This window comes from Podarcis vaucheri, assembly GCF_965113315.1.
Source record: "Podarcis vaucheri genome assembly, chromosome: 10".
NCBI lineage: Eukaryota > Metazoa > Chordata > Lepidosauria > Squamata > Lacertidae > Podarcis > Podarcis vaucheri.
This window is the reverse complement of record NC_138748.1, coordinates 36,391,273-36,408,880: the sequence shown is the minus strand read 5'-3', so window position 1 is coordinate 36,408,880 and position 17,608 is coordinate 36,391,273. Positions and strand designations below refer to the sequence as shown.

At 40.6% G+C, this 17,608-nt stretch overlaps 1 protein-coding gene and 1 long non-coding RNA gene across 3 annotated transcripts in view; one reads left to right on the top strand and one right to left on the bottom strand.

The window, feature by feature from the left end:
* MGAT4C (MGAT4 family member C) overlaps window positions 1–17,608 on the top strand; it is a 335,473-nt gene that overhangs the window by 61,489 nt on the left and 256,376 nt on the right. Inside the window, exon 2 of one of the 2 annotated variants that reach the window (XM_082241012.1) lies at window positions 12,310–12,405. In XM_082241012.1, the coding sequence (XP_082097138.1) occupies window positions 12,379–12,405 (27 nt within the window). In that variant the 5' untranslated portion in view covers window positions 12,310–12,378. Of the gene's footprint in view, window positions 1–12,309; window positions 12,447–17,608 lie in introns of those variants that run through there. The other variant, XM_082241014.1, reaches the window with a different exon arrangement.
* LOC309542308 lies at window positions 7,239–17,125 on the bottom strand. The gene is made up of 4 exons (XR_014224181.1): window positions 16,926–17,125; window positions 15,720–15,949; window positions 8,069–8,244; window positions 7,239–7,356 (listed from the first exon to the last, which is right to left on the bottom strand). It is a non-coding gene; the product is annotated as an uncharacterized lncRNA (long non-coding RNA).

The following is a 17,608-nucleotide window of genomic DNA, read 5'->3' as shown; positions in this document are numbered from 1 at the left end:
GCCCATTTTGCTCTCTTCCTTGGGAAGTGCTTAAAATCTGTGGAAATTTATCTGATGGTAGTGAAGTACTATTAGCCTGGCACTGAAGTACTTTCTGGTTACTTCCACTTAAAAGCTGAAAAGTTCCCCTCCCAGAATTACAATTTCTAAGTAGTTTAATAATCCATTCATCCTCTGACCATCGTAGCTCTGTGAGGGGAATTGGGGTCTATTAAAAACTCCCAGCATTCTTAATGAACTACTGTTCCCAGGATTATTTGGGGGAAGCCATGACTGTTTAAAGTGGTATCTTAATGCTTTGAATGTATGGTGTGAACATGGTTTTGCTTTGACTAGATGCTGCCTGCTTTCCCTGCAAGCTTCACATTCTTGTAAAACAGGTCATGAACAAACTTCTCTCTGTGTTCTGTTCTAATTCATGTGAATAATAATAATGACGAGGCCAATCTTATCTGTATTCCTTACTGTACTTCTCAGACATGGTGTGCAGGTTGCACAAGGCAAGTTATTTGACAGGTGCACGTGCAAAAGGTGCTTTCCTCAAAGTTCCAGGGCAGCTGGCACTCTTGTAATATTCCTCAGAGATGGCCTCATTTTGTGGGCCTGTATCAATTATGCTCAGCTAGTACAAATAAGTAGTAGAACGAGATAAAGGGATCCTAAAATGTCAACAACAATATCTTTTTGCTCTGTGTCCCAGAATCAAATGTTTTTCTGTGACTAATTAGGATGGTTTCATAGACCTTATGAAGTGCTCTGTATTTTTAGAGCACTGGAGCAATATTAATTAACCTGTATAATTAAAGTGCTTGATTTAAGAAGCTCATTAGGACCTTTAAAATCTAAAGTATTCTCCCCAAAATTAATTAGTGAAGCCTTGTTTAATTCAGCATCCCTTCGCTCTTGCATAGTTATTATAATATAAATGCTAATCTGCCCATGTGCCTTCAAAGTGCCTCGAATCATTGTGTGTCCAAGTGCGGTGGTGGAGCCAACGCAGGGCAAGGTTGTTATAAATACAGGACAGCTGCTTGGGATTTAAACAAGCCACAACTTTATTGATTACAGATGTTAGCAGGTTTTGGCACATGTATTGGGTGTGTATCCTGAATCAACCAACCCATTTGCTGGCTGATTATTAGGCAGGGTTAACCAAGGGTATGGATTTTCCCATGACATACATCAAACCAGGGTGACTTCCATGCTCAAAGCACCATTTTGGGGTTCTGTGGCCCATCAGTCCTTGTCTGGGCATCCTGACAGAATCATTTTCCCCTGGAGGCCTTTAATGAGATATACTGATTCCTTTCACTGGGTTGGGACTTCCTGTCCCCCCCCCCGCCGCACCTAGATTATTTCCTATGTCCTTATCTTGTATTAATTAGGGTGAGGGTACTTTCTGTTGTGGCACCCACCTTATAGAATCGTCCCTCTTCTGAAATAAGTTGAGCACAAATGGTGATGTGCTTTTGACATTTGTTGAAAGCTTATTTGTTCCTCCTGGCCCTCAAGACTCAATAGTGTTCACTTGCTCTATTTCTCTCTCTCTCTCTCTCTCTCCCTCTCTCTCTCATACGTATATGTATGTGCATTTATTGCTTTAATATATCAATTGCAATGAATTCTACATTTCTGAGTTCCTAAGAAATGGTGGCCTACTTCAGTAATATAACAACAACAACAACAACAACAACAACAACAACAACAACAACAACAACATATTATTTATACCCCACCCATCTGGCTGGGTTTCCCCAGCCACTCTGGGGAATCCCAACAGATTAAAAACAGAATAAAACATCAAACATTAAAAACTTCCCTAAACAGGGCTGCCTTCAGATGTCTTCTAAAGGTCAAATAGTTGTTTATTTCCTTGACATCTGATGGGAGGGTGTTCCACAGGGCGGGCACCACCACTAAAAAGGCCCTCTGCCTGGTTCTCTGTAACCTCGCATCTCACAGTGAGGGAACTGCCAGAAGGCCCTCGGAGCTGGACCTCAGTGTCCAGGCAGAACGATGGAGGTGGAGATGTTCCTTCAGGTATACTGGGCCAAGGCCGTTTAGGGCTTTAAAAGTCAACACCAACAGTTTGAATTGTGCTTGGAAACGCACAGGTATATGAGTGAAGTAATTATAATGGTGGAAGAGGAAGAAGAGAAGAGAAGAGGGTAGACATATATATTACAAAGGAGTTTATGAAGTTGCCCAATACCGCCTCCTTCACTGGAGATTTTTAAACAGAGGTTGGATGGTCTTCCATCTGGGATTCTTTAGCTGTGATTCTTCCATTGCAAAGGCCTTGACTAGATGACCCTGGGGTCCCTTTCAACTGTCCAATTATTTGATTCTAAGTCAAACCTTTTGCTCCATCTTGCTTAGTCCTATGTGCACTGACTGGCTGCAGCTCTCTTGGGTTTCAGGAAGAAGACATTTCCAACTCTACCCTGGAGACTCTGGGGATTGTACCTACATGCAAATCAGATACCCTAACACAGTCCTACAGCCCTATGCTGTTTCTTCCCCACCCCAAATATCCTGCACAAAGTGTTGAAAAGTTATTGGAGAGCAACCAACAGATTGCAATTCAAGAGACACAGTTGTGCACTGAATACATATTGAAACTGCCACATGTCTCCAAATGTCTCACCACCCGTCCACAACAATGACAAGAATGCTTGCCTTCGATCTGTCTTCTTGTCCCCTTTATTTTTTACTTAGTGCAGAACCCCCAGAATGAGAGGGCTTGTCTTTTAGAGTATGTTAATGAATAGTAAAGAGAAGTCACTCATTGCACAAACCTCAGAGGACTTAATACTATCTCTAAATCCTCTGGAAGCAGGGTAGCACTCCACATGAAAGACTTCTGAGAGCTCCCTTGTGCACACTAGAAAGTACAGTGGTATTAAATCAGTGTCTTTTCTCTAAGTATCATTAAAGTCTGAAGTTTTTGCTGGCATTTGAACTTTTCTGGAAATTAGGTCTTTTGGGGACTTCCCTACAGCCTGAGCTAAAATGAGAGAAACAAATGGCAGGGACTAATATTATTAATCAAATACATTGATGTAATGAGCAGAAAACACTGGGGAGTGTAGCTCACCCAGAGCTGGAATACTAGCATAACTGCGAGATCCTCCTTGTTCTGTCAAGGGAAACAATCAAACAGAAGCTTGATACTTCTTTTTGATGGGGCTAGTACTTCATACTAGCAGTTTAAATGGCACAATGTTTTTACAAGATTGCTTGCAGTTTAAACGGTACATTTTTTTGGCAATATTGTATTTTGCGTGGCTCATGATCTTTTGTAAACGCTCAATATGTTTTACAAGTTGAATCCATGCAACCAGAAACAAGTTCAATCGAGCTTACCTCCAGGAAACAATGCAGAGGGTGGAAGTCATAATGATTCTAATAAATTGGCATTTGTGTGTGTGTGTGTGTGTGTGTGAGAGAGAGAGGGAGAGAGAGAGAGAGAGAGAGAGAGAGAGAACCCACAGAGTCCTTTAAGACTATTTGCTTTTGTCTGCAATAGACTAACACGGCTCTTCTCCCTTGTGCATTCATTTGTTTTTATCTAACTTTATCGGCAGCTTTTCAGTTTGACTGTACTAGTCCTGTTGGCCCAGGCAATGTTGGACCTGGGAATGTGGATGCAAGAAGAAAAGGGTAGAGACATTCCACTTTCCTTAGAAGAGCTTCCCTTGGGGTCTAATCTTGAGGAGGAATCCCATGGGTGCCCAATGATTAAAAAAGCAGTAATGTTTTAAATAACATTGGAGGAAAACGTCACACAAACACACACAGAGCAGAGCTATAAGCAACAGACACAAGAACATTTGCTTAAAAATATGGCTATTGCCATAGTTTAATGGCCATCTGAACTAAGAAATGAATAAAATTTACAGTGCTGTGCATAAATAAATAAATGATACATCACGCTTATGTATAATATTTACAGTGCTGCATTACTCCCCAGGACATTAATACTAAGAAAGCATGGCAACATACAAAGAAGGAATTTGTTTTCTGCTTGTAGATCTTATTAAAGCATCACTCTTACTACAGTGCATCAGAATATTTTCCTTCATTCGTTCAAAATCTCAAGTGACTTGCCCAGTAGATAACCTTTTTCTTTCTTTACTAAAAATAAAGACAGAGTCAATCCTAACGCTAATTGGTAAACAGTTGCATCTGCTTACTTTGGTGAGGTTTGTGTCATATCAGATGTTTTTAAAGACTGATTAAACTGAGGATGGCTCAGATTATAATTTCATGGGATGTGCTTTTTGAGGTGAGCAAGTGTGAGAGAGCAGGGAGGGAAGGGGAGAGAACTCAATCCATATGTGTGTATTCTTTTTTAAAGTGTTGTGGCTAACCCAGCTGGAGACAACGAAAGACAGAAACAGTCCAAAGTGGAAATCACATATTCAAAGCATAAACACATCCATGGGCCCATCTGTGTGACTCCCTCTCAAGTTATTAATGTTGGCTTTATTTCCCCCAAGCTCATCCATATGAATTATAAAATTTACATATTGCTGCAGGATAAATTTAGGTCACAGTCTTTGTAGTCATGTTGGTTCCACAGAATGCAGGCACAGAGCTAGTGAAATTATACCTTTTAATTGGACTAAGATGTTTTCGAACTTCAAGGAAGTAGGCTTCATGCGGAAAGTAAAATTACATATAATTAAGTGCACACTTAAGATGTATAAGTTTAACTCTTTGGTCATTTGAATGAAAAAAAAAGAAGATGGGATAACATAACATATCTGCTTTGAAAGGATCAGCACCAGGCTCATGAATGGGACACTTTGACCAGAGAATGATGAGATGTATCAGTCTGACAGATAAGTCTAACAGAGAATGAATAATAATGAAAAGTCTGGACCCAAACATTTCAACTTCTTATACAGTGGTACCTCAGGTTATATATGCTTCAGGTTACAGACTCCACTAACCCAGAAATAGTGCTTCAGGTTAAGAACTTTGCTTCAGGATGACAACAGAAATCGGGCTCCGGCGGCGCAGCAGTAGCAGGAGGCCCCATTGGCTAAAGTGGTGCTTCATGTTAAGAACAGCTTCAGGTTAAGTACGGACCTCCGGAACGAATTAAGTACTTAACCTGAGGTATCACTGTAGTACGAACTCAATCTAATTTGGACCCACCCTGTGTTTTTCAGATTCAGTTTGTCATTGAGGTGTGAATCAGATCAATCCAGAAGTTTTTGTATGGGGCACCCTTAATATGATTTTTCAAAAAAATCAAGAGAAACTTTCTCTGACTTTTTGATTTTTGGCTATAACTGGATGAAATTTACAGACAAAGTTGCCCCTTCTGGGGAGATGCAACGTCAGAATGAGAGGGGCTGTGGTTCTCCTGCATGCCCAGGCTTTACCATCAAAAATAGAACTCATGTTTCCTCTCCTATGCTTCCAGCCTACAACAATTAGTTTGAAAATTGGAAATGCATAGGATGGACAGAACTGGAATCATACAGAGTAGATCCTAAACAGGCCAAGCTACTTCCAAATGTTGCAAATACATATATAAGGGAATTCTTGTTGTTGCTGCTTTGAACTGAGCTCTCCTAAAAGTTTGCAAACTGGTAGCCAAACTAGTAACCAAACAAATGCAAACTGAGGAAGGCTAAGGAAAGGGTGGGGGAGCCAGTAGAATGAAGACAAATTGACTGTAGTATTGATTTTATTTGTTAAGAATCGGAAAGCAGTTGGGATGAATGTCAGTAGTCCACTGCTCTTTGGAACACCTTGCATTCCCAGGCAGAACTTGCAGAAAAACGCAACCATTTGAAAACAAAAGACTACTAGTTATTACAAATTATTTAATTGTGGCCTAGGAAAATAATTCAATGTGATTAAACCTAGACCTATTAGTCATGAAATCAAGGTTCTCTCCACTTCTCTTGAGTTCAGGGTAACTTTCCTAGTTACCTTGGTTTTACTTCAACAGCAACCACAAACACAATAGCAATAAAGCAACAGCAGCAGCAACAACGGAGTGGTTGCTTTATTTTAAATGCCAACACATTTTGTGTGGATACCCAAGTTTACAGAGGTCCTCGGGACTTTAAGGATTCCATGAAATAACTTGATAAACCTTGATAACAATGCAATCTGACTTTGACTTTTGAAAACCTCACCTGAATCACCCCTATTCACTTTGTAATTTGGGCCAATGTGCACATCTAGTAAATCCTGGCCTGATGGGTTTCATAAACACACACAAAACATCTGTTTGCTGCAGGTAAATAGTAGAGTTTGTTCCCTATCTGGTAATCATGGACAACTGCTTTGCTGGTTGCAGCTGAAATGCATGAAGCCCAGAATGGAGTCTCTCCCCCTGACTAAGGAGTAAATACTACACAAATCTGGAATAAAGTCCCTAAAATGGCTGAATGGCAACTTGTACATCTCCTTCTGGCAACTCTGCAACCAAGCGTGCTTTCCTTTGGACCACATCAGTGAGGCTGAGAGTGAGGTCATATTGTCTGGACAACCCAGGACCTCTATACAGTAGGACCTCAGGTCAAGAACTTAATTCGTTCTGGAGGTCTGTTCTTAACCTGAAACTGTTCTTAACCTGAGGACCACTTTAGCTAATGGGGCCTCCCGCTGCCGCCGTGCCGTCACCAGGCAATTTCTCTTCTCATCCTGAAGCAAAGTTCTTATCCCGAGGTACTATTTCTGGGTTAGCGGAGTCTGTAACCTGAAGCGTCTGTAACCCGAGCTACCACTGTCCCAGGCTTGTATCCTGGAAAGGTCACTTTGGTGCAGCTAACGCAGCAAAAAGAATATGGGAGCCAGCAGTTACAAGTTACCAGTCTCTGCAGCCACAGCAAGTGCTCTGATTTTCCAGCAGTTTGACTTCACTCCACGAGGCACACTCCATTGTCTCTTGAGACAGATGGATGCCAACAATAAGTGCAAAAGCATTCTAACAGTTGAATAAATAAATATGGGCTCAGAGTTACTTGTGCCTGAATAGAAGAGTAGGAAATGTCAGGTGTGAGCTGCATTGATTTTTTGCAAGAGGAATGAGTGAAAACATATTTCTTTTTAGACAAAGCACCTCCTACCTGCTCTTTCCAATATATCTATAAACTTACCAGCTGAATCTTCCCCTGTCGGATACATTTTCAGTTTATACTATAAGGGTATAGTGCAGGTACACAGGTGAGGATTTCACAGTGAACCAGAGAGATTTCTCCCTGCCAAAATTCATTACACCACCAGTTTGTTTATTTTATTCTTCCACTTGTGCAAGTTGTGAGGAGGCTTGTAAAAACAGTTGGAGCTGCTTTTGAGAACAGGAATGGTATTTAGCTTGACACTGTTCTGGAAGAAACAGATTTGCAGCTCAGAGGTGTTCCTGAATCAAGCATGGTCTTTGGAGGCTCAGGTAGTCTCAGAGGCTGAGTGCCCATTCCCAGCTATGGCTGGGTCACCAGCTGTGGTCCCTGGACAGTGATGACCTGGCCACTGTACTCCATGCTATGGTGAGTTTCTGATTGGACTACTGCAATGTGCTCTGTGTGGGGCTACCTTTTTCTTTTTTGTATAATTTTTATTGAAGATTTAAACAAAAGGTATTATCCAAAAATATGTCATCCTTAATTTTTTCCTCCATTTTTCTAAGGAAAAGCAGGGCATTCTGGGATTAAATCAGAAACTGGGACACCTTCTCTAAATCAGGGATGTCCCTGGAAAATAGGGACACCTGGTGGGTCTGGTTTAGTATTTTGAAGGCCTAAATGACTTGGGTCCAAAATGTTTGAAAGACTGCTTTCATTCCTGTTAACCTTCTCAGATGTTATGATCTACTGAGGGGGCTCTCTTGATAGTTCCATGACCCTCAGACATGTGCAACATGGCAGCCCAGGAGAGAGCTTTATCTGTGGCACCTCCTAAATTGTGGAGCACCCCCCCCCCACAGAGATGTGTCTAGCTTTTCCTATGTGCTTTATTGTTTACCTTTCACCATATTATGAAGGCACACGTCTTTACATTGACCTTTGACAGTTACTGTATTTCGTTTTGTGGGACTCACCTCTTTTGCTGAATACTGTCCTGCTCCAAGTGAAATGACTTTTCTTGTTTCATAATTGTAATGGTTTTATCGGTTTTTATAACTGTGTATTATGTTGTTGTAATCCTCCCTGGTGTCTTGTGGTGAAGAAATCATGCCAATTAATACCTCAGTCAAGAGTCGGCAGCAATCAATATCTGAATATGAACAAAGATGCATGCTCAACATGAATGTGTACAAACAATGAATTAACTCATAATCAAACTTGGTTAGAATTACAAGAATATTTCAGTTCACTAGAGAGACAGCAAAGCTTTGTATTCATCTGGACATCAGGTTCGTCCTTGAGACTGACCAGTTACAAGTTTGGGTTGCTTCACTAATAAAAAGCAGTGTTCCCGGTCATGTGTGGAGAGCCTAAACAGGAGTTGGAGGTGGTGGCTGCTGGCATTATTCTGTTCCACTTTCTATATGCATTTATTTACCTGAAAGTGTCTTTGTAATATGCGTGTTGGAAATATTCAAGCAGGGCACATTGGGACAAAAATTACTTCTACAATATGCAGCAAAGGACTGATCTTGCCTCAAATCCCCAAAAGCAAAAGAGTAGTTTCTTACTGCCCCTCAGGGTGCTTCTAACCCAGCAGTACTTTCCTGCTTTGTCCATCCTTGTATTTACATCCCAAACTATCAAATTTCTTTGCTACTACCTATCTTGTGAAAGGTCAGAAAGAACAGTAACCGGCTACCAAGGAATCTTTCACATTACTGGGAAATTGTATCATGAACATTAAGAAAATGTACAATTTGAACAATTTATGCAAGAAGGAAGGAATCTAAATATCTGGCACAAATATAATTTGTTTTCCTCATGATGCATTTCTGTTTGCTTAAAAATAAAAGTGTAACATTTGTTTTCCTGGACATACATGATATTAAAAGCAATGAAAGAACTACAACTCTCTCTGAAATTATTATTTCAGATCCCAAACGTATCCACAATTTGAAGTCTCTTGGCAGTGTTGAGTATTTCTTCAGCACAGATGCATATGCATAATTAGTGACTTTCTCTCTCTCTTTTACATTGATGACATGAATATTTATTCAGTGGTTGTTGTTTTCTAAGTTGAGGAAATGTTGACTGGGCAATGTTAATAATTAGTCAATATGTCCATACATTTTTTAAACAGGTGGTTGGCAATCGGCCTCCAAATGGTCACTGATTTCATTAACAGTTGCATTATATATTATTTGTGCAGACTGAAGTGGAAATGTGGAGATGGGGGGCGGGAAGAGAAACCTAGAAACCAAAATTGCCATATTTGCCCACGCCTAGTTGCAAGCTATGGGACGTGGGTGGCGCTGTGGGTTAAACCACAGAGCCGAGGACTTGCTGATCAGAAGGTCGGCGGTTTGAATCCCTGCGACAGGGTGAGCTCCTGTTGCTCGGTCCCTGCTCCTGCCCACCTAGCAGTTCGAAAGCACGTCAAAGTGCAAGTAGATAAATAGGTACCGCTCCGGCGGGAAGGTAAATGGCATTTCCGTGCTCTGCTCTGGTTCACCAGAAGAGGCTTAGTCATGCTGGCCACATGACCCAGAAGCTGTACGCCAGCTCCCTTGGCCAATAAAGCGAGATGAGTGCCGCAACCCCAGAGTCATCTGCTACTGGACCTAATGGTCAGGGGTCCCTTTACCTTTAGTTGCAAGCTACTGCATGCAAACATCTCACCACACCAAGCAATCTCCCTGATTGTGGAGAAAAGTGTAGTTTATTTTGGTTTATGGAATCTTCTGTGATAAAGTGGTGTGGTGAGTCATTTCTGCTCAACAGCCTCCGCTAGTTGCCCCTGCAATCATCCTTGCAATCATCTAATGGCCATAATATCCATCTGTCTGTCTATCTAGCTAGGCTTGAACTTCACTGAGTTTCTTACCAAAAGGTCACTGTCAAGCAATAAGAATGCTTTTCTTCTTCACATGCTTTAACAATCCTCAAGATTGGAGTCAGGTTTCCAGTGACAGCTGGGGACATGTCAACACTTGCAGCATGGCAGATGGTTGGATTGTGTGTCAAGCAAACCTTCAGCAAATGCTTATGGCATCGACAAAGTCTCTCCCCCATCCCTATGCATACAGCATATAGAAGGGTAGAAAGAACTATATGAGGGTGAAAGTGACAAAGCACATAATGAAATTATTGCTATTTTATGTGACTATAAATGCAGACGTTGTTCTTGCCTTGTGAAAAAGCTCTAATTTTCCATGATTACTTCGATTAGCAGCATTCACAACTAAGTACCTGAATTAAGCAGCTATAAAAGGTTCCATAATGAAGCAGGAGGGCAAACAACAATTATTGAGTCAGGCCATTCTGCTGCTCAATGCTGCCTAGTTCCCCATGCTTTAACATACCTGGAGGTGTGGTCATTTTCCTATACTGATGGACAAGATGCCCGTTGTGAGTTGTGTCACACTGTCAGTGCTAACTTTATTCTATTAGCCCATTTCACTTACTTCACTAAAATTCATAATGATGTTACTGAATATTTCAAGAAAGCGCCAGATTGACAACGCAGAGTAAGTCATCAATAAAATACTTAGTGTCAGTGAAGTTAACTCTTTATTCAAAGAAACCCAAACAGTGCAGGCTTAGTGATCACAGCAACTCTTCCCAGTAGGTCTTGCCCCAATGAGGCAGTTCAGTTGCAAGGACTGAAGTTCCCTCCCCTCTTCCTACTGCTTTCTAAGACTCCTCCCCCAGTTCCTTCAGGGATGTGTGCTGAGTCCCTACCTGTACTCGTTGTATACATATGACTGCATTTCACCTGATCCATCCACCACAATTATTACATTTGCAGATGATATCACCATAATGGATCTAATTACAGGTGGAGATGAATCAGCCTATAGGGAGGAGGTTCAAAAAGTCTCCACATGGCGCCTAGAGAACAACTTGAACCTAAATATCAGCAAGACAAAGGAGATGGTGTTGGACTTTCGGAGGTAGAGAGAGGAACTAGCCCTGTTGTATATCAGGGGTGTGTGTGTGGAGAGAGTCTCTTCCTTTAAATTTAGTGAAGACCTCACTTGGAAAATCAATACAACCCAGGTGGTTAGAAAGGCCCAACAGAGACTCCATTTCTTCAGGGCCCTGTGAAAGAATAATATCAAACACAAATTCTACTCCTTCTACAGGGCCACAATAGAAAGTGTCCTTTCATACTGTATAACAGCGTGGTATGCTGGTTTGACCCACGGACAGGAAGTCCCTACAGAGGGTGGCAAATACAGCACATGACATTATGGGCTGTCCTCAGAGTTCGCTAGATGACATTGTGGGAGACCACTGCTTCAGGAGAGCGAGGAAAATTCTTAGGGACGACTCACACCCTGGCCAGCACTTCTTTAATGTCCTACCTTCGGGCAGGAGATACAGAAGTATAGTCAGCCACACCAACAGGTTAAAGAACCGTTTTCATCCGTGGGCTATTGGGCTGCTGAATGGAAAATAAAAAGTGGTGTAACTGACTTTTGACAAGCACACAGAGCGTGAACATGACTGAGTGTATATGGGGGGGGGGTCGTTTAATTTCACTGCACACAGGTGGTGTAGTGACAATAAAGGTTTATTTATTATGTTTATTTTTATTATTATTCACCAGCAGCCTAAGGTTCCTTTGTCTTGTCTCTCTTTGTTATGTCCTTTTTATTTGTCTCTGTGTTCTGGGAGACTGGGGGGATGAGAGCTGGTCACAGGAGGAGAGGGGGATTCCCTGGTGTCTTCAGCAACCTGCTTCTACTCAGCCCCTTGATCCCCCTATTCTGCCTTGAGTCAGAACTGTGCGCCTCCACAGTCTCTTCCTGCTCACTAAACCATGTTGCTTCTTCAGCTTCTGACACATCCTCCTCCCAATCTTCTGCCTCTAACCACTCATTGTAGTCCCATCACCCAATCCACCGGCTCTGAGCCTTCTTCCCCTTGGGGGTTCCTAAGCTGGTGCTTCTCATCACTTTGCTGCATCCATCTCTGCTTAATGATAGGGCTGGCCCAGCTGCTCTAGAGGGTTGGAGGATGCTGTGAAACAACGTGGGAGTTTGCTTGGCTAAAAATGGTCCCCACCCTACTTTCATTCATGAAAGTCTGCAGTGAACTCATATTGATCATAGACGGGCAGTGTTGGATCCAACTCATAATAAATGAAATAGTACTAGTGGTAATAAGTTGAAGAGGTATATATTATGATTATTTTCTTTCTCTCCAGACTTCAAGTAAACCGTGGAGGCTTGGAATCCTAAATGCAATACTGGTATGGAGTTTCAGCTCTACCACCATGGTTGAAAACAGCAAGAGCAAAAAAGTAAGATATTAAATAAACACCAGCCAACACGAACAATTAGGGTATGTTATGATAATTAAATGAAATAACAGTAAACTAAAGTATTAAAAAAGTGACATATTATGAAAACTAAATGCATGTGGTCAAGGAGTATGGTAGCTTTGAAAAAAATATTATAGGCAAGTACACACATTTTTTCATCTTTGGGAAATTATTTGTCAGATGGGTGGAAAGAGAATGAAGTTATCCAACTGATTCCTTGTGACCTGAGCAGCAAAGTGGAAAAGTTGATGATGATGCAGTCATATGATGGAAAGAGATCTGAAGTATGGTTGTGAAGAGTGTATAATGCCTAATGGTTGTAAGGAACTGTTTGAAGCAACAAATAAAACTGAAGAAAGGATACATGGAATAGTTAGTTTTGGGAGCTGGGCACTTGAGCATCTGGATCAGAGTCTGTAATGCAAGCTAGCCAATGTGCTGTCCTTCAGGTGTTGGTGGAAAACGCTCATCATCCCTTGCCATTAGTCATGCTGACTGGTGCTAATGGGAACCACAGTATGGCATTTCATGTTAGCTACTCCTACTATTTTCTTTTCTGACTTTAAATTGGTTGATTGACGAAATTCTTCTTCCCTCCAAAAGCACAAGGAATTCTGTGTACTTACAAGGGGATTTTCATAGCACATAATGGATACCCATGAATTTACTCATTTAATTTGACTGAGCTGATTGAAACCAAACTATTATAAATGCAACTTTCTTGCATTTCTTTGCTGCATTTATGACCCAATAATAATAAATCATAACATAATAATAAAGGGAATCCTAATTGGAATACATCAGTTCTCTCTCTAAATGGGAACTGGTTGACCCACACTCAGATTATAGAAGTTGTTTGAAGGTGTCACAACTACATTTGGATTTTTAAAATTATTGCACTTTTGTAGCACTGTTGAAAAAGTCTTAAATCTCCAATTAAATGGGCTTATGGCAAAAAAATCAGCTTCTTATCTGAATTCTAATATATCATTGCTAGTAAAAAATATTGATACCTGTAACTATGTAACACTGTAGTCTCAAGAGAGAAATATATGCAAAATTAAAATGTGCAACATATTTTATTTGATTTACTATGAATTCTCCCATGTATTTCCAGGTGGCAAAAACTGGCATTTTTGAGGTTTTCCAAGAATAAACCCTTTATGTCTGATTAAAATGCAGATGAGCTTCATAAACCACAGTAATTTGAAGGGACTGATTTACTGATGCAGTCGCCTTCCATCTGCTTCAGGTGTGAAGCTGGAAAGAATTTGTTACGATAAACTAAAATTAATTTGGATTTAGAATCCATTTCCTTAAGATGAACATTTTACACTGAACATTCCACTAACCCTAAACTTATGGTTCTGCTAGCGCTATAGTTAGAGGTTTTGTAATGTGCCTTTCATATTGTTACCATGTTCATGGTGGGATCTTGATGCATCATCATATTACATATTCTGGATCAATTAATCCAGAGATATAGAATCTGAGACCCCCCCAATGTTGTCTGAGATGCCCATCAACTCCAACTGGCATGGCCAGTTGAGCAGGGATGATGGGAACTGAAGTCCAAGAACATCTGCAGGCCCACAGGTTCCTCATTCCTAATCTAATCCATCTCTTCTAAGTGGATCATGAGTTGGACCTTCCAATATAGGAGAGAGGTGCAAGATAGCAGCAGTTCTAAATCAACCACTCAATCAGAAGAGCAGGTAATGTTGGACCAGAGCAACAGCGTGGGACCTTGAACAGCTCCAAGCTGACAAGGTCTGGAGCCCAAGTGAACCTTTTTATAGATCATCCCCAACCTTGACTATGATCGTTTATTGCAGTTATTAGTCTTTCTTCTAACAAAACGTAACCCAAAGCAACTTACAAAATACTACAAAGATTAAAACCAGTATAAAACCAAAACAAAATGGAAAAAAATTACATCTAACACAGTCCACCCACTGAAAAGAGACCACAAATACCTAAAGCTCTCCAAATTAAATGCTGAAAGTCTCAGTAGAAAGAAATGTTTTTGCCTGACACCTAAACGAAGATAGCGATGATTCCAGATGTGCCTCCTTGAGGAGATAATTCCTTAAGTGGGGAGCCACCATTGAAAAGGCCTCAATGTCACCACTCCTTCCATGGGGGCTTGCAGAGAAGGGCCTGAGGTGATGAATGGGTTTAGTTTATGTGGGGAGAGATGGTTCTTGGGCTATATTGACTGCCTACTCTGTGGTGGATAAAGATGTTTGAAGAATAATCTTTGTGTCTAGAGACCATTGCACTACATAGTTTTGCCTAAATTGGCGCATTGTTGTTATCAGATGGTGTATCATAGAACAGAGCTATGAATCAGGAAGTTCCTTGTTCATATATTGCCTCTCTCATGAGCTCTCTAAGGCCATATTCACACCATACATTTAAAGCACTATGCCACTTGAAACAGTCATGGCTTCTCCCAAATAATTCTAGGAACTGTTGTTTGTTAAGGGTGCCTTGTCATGGAGATGCTGGTATTTCTAGTGGTGAATTTGCTTCATGTAAGAGGGTTCTGTTAGCATAAATTGTGGCACCACATTTTAGCCAGTGATTCTCAGGAATGGCTGAGAAGACAAAGGGTTTAAGTGAGGAGGTATGGCAGCAACAATTTGAGGCCAAAGTTTTATGAGTGAAAGCGGTTTCTGAAAAGGCAACCCAGCACTGGATACAACCGTAATAAGGACATAAATAAAATAAATGGGGGGAATAGTCAGTGTCTCATTGAGGATCACTTAAAATGACCAAGTTTAACAGATTTGCTGAGGCAAAATTACTAGTAGGCAGAGATAAAAAAGAAGATTGCAGGAGTCAAGGGGATCAGTGAGTGTATTTTTTAAAAAGTCTTGGAACTTGTGTATAGAGCAAAGGTAAAAGTAAAGCAGTTTGAAAACATACCATTCACTCCTGCTTTATGTATGCAAGTTGGATTGATGAACATAAAAGGCCAATTTCCCACTTAAATAAGTAGCAGAATAGTTATTTTGTAATTTTCCCTTTTGAGGTAGAGAAGCATGAGAGAAATCTTCCTGTTTCACCTATTGCTTTGAAAGTAAAACATTCAGTACGTAAAGCTAAACAGAGCTGGCTTTGAAAGCGGGTATGGGATTAGCAGAGATGTTGACGTTGAGAAATTAAGTTCAGTTACTCAACGGCAGGGAACTTTGCTCAATGAAGGGAGAAAAAAGCACTGCTCAGCTTGCAAACAGCCATATTACCTTTTCAAATGGGTGGCTGCCAGCAATAGCTTTCTTTATTACCTTTCTTATTGAGGAAAGCCATTGAATATTTCATTCACTCTCTCTTCTGTTGATGTTTTGATAGCTTGAATGCTGCTGTATGGCGAACTCATTTCCTGGGAATGTATATTTGTAACAAAGGTCTGATAGGTACATAATCCACTGGGTTCTTCATTCTTTCCTCTCAAGAGTTTCTCATTGCTTTGCTTAAGGTTATAACTTGAGCTCAGATTGCTGCTGTTGGCATCCATCTGTCTCAAGAGAAAATGAAGTGCATCTCTGGGGATGAAGTCAAGTCGTGTAGAGTCCTCTCTGGGGCGCAAGTCTGGGAAATGGATATGGAGGTCCTGGGCTGCCCAGATGGCAAGAACCCATTCTTGGCATCAATGATGTGGTCCAAAGGAAAGCATAGCAATACATTTGGCACCATGTTGGCTGCAGGAGTTGCCAGAAGGAGGTGCAAGGGACCATCCACTGTGGATTCTACTCTGGATTTGTGTAGGCTTTACTCCTTAACCTTTTTTCTCCCAAAGCTGTCCCACAAGGCAGCTCAGGAATATAGCAGACATTTTCTTGCAGGCAGTTATTCATAAATACAAAAAATGATTTCTTGTTAGTATATATGTTTGATGAAAGGCAATAATATGACCAATAGTAGGGAAAGAGATTAAGAAATAGTAAAGTGCTATGAAACTGATGGGGAAGCAAATAAGACCTCTTGATTATTTCTTTTGCCCTTTCATATTATAGTAAATTCTAGTGATGCACATGGACCCAAAGTTTTTCCTTTTATTTGTATCTGTGGTTTTCTTTCAAAGAAAAATCCAAATCACCCTTGGATATTTTTTCAGGATCTTCTTCATAAGCATAAGAATAATAAACAAATGTTTAAACCTCTCCCTAACTTAAAGCCATTGAAGTGGTTTACATATTAAACAGAATAAAACATAGAAGCGCAAGCTCTAAGATTGATTAAAATCAATTTAACAAACTCTAAAATGATAAAATCATCCATACAGATTCTAAATACTACAAAACAATTTCATCAGATGTAAAATGGGTAAAAGTACCTGTTGCTGGAGAGTATATAATCAGGGGATAACTATTGCCTTCCTGTCCTGCTTTTGGGCTTTGACGGTGGGAAGTAGGATGCTTGATCACATGGACCATTTGAACTATTCTTAAGTTCTTATCCTTCATATGAGGTTTTAAAGGGTAGCTTCTTACCTCAGATCTTTGGTAATTTCTGAACAATAAGTTACAATGTGTCACATTTCTGCACATGTCTTCTCCTTCTTGATTTTCCTTTGTGCGTGCAGAAAGGTATACAGGAGAAAAAGCTCACATCACGTGGCAGTAAGGTTGTACTCTTGCATCATGTGTACACTGCCCAAGCAGATGACTGATGTTGTAGCTTTGTTCATCACCTGTTTGAATGGATGAAAGCTGAGCATTCCACTCCCTGTGTCCCAACAGATGCCAAGTACTGTCAATCAATGAAGCAATTGTGTGTTCAGTGGAAGAGAACACTGTGTGTAGCAGCCGGCACAGAATTCTCTGTTGACTAAGAGGATCAGTATATCAGCACCATAGATTTCAGTGCCATTACCAGAGTAAACTATTATTTATGAGCTTAAGCTGAGGCATTATTTAAAAGGTGCAGTTATCTATAAGTACTGTATATTTAGTCATTATCCTTGAGAAAATAATTGGATGGAATTTGCTGCTGTACATTCAGTACACAATTAGCCACAAGATTAATCAAAAGAACACCTATTGTCTAAGTGTGTATTAAGAGATAAATCTTGTTGACATGCAGACTCTTACACATAGTGATACATGAAGGATTAAAGGTTCTGTGCATTGGATTTTAAATGGTAACACAACCAACTCCTATTGGAGGAGAGAGG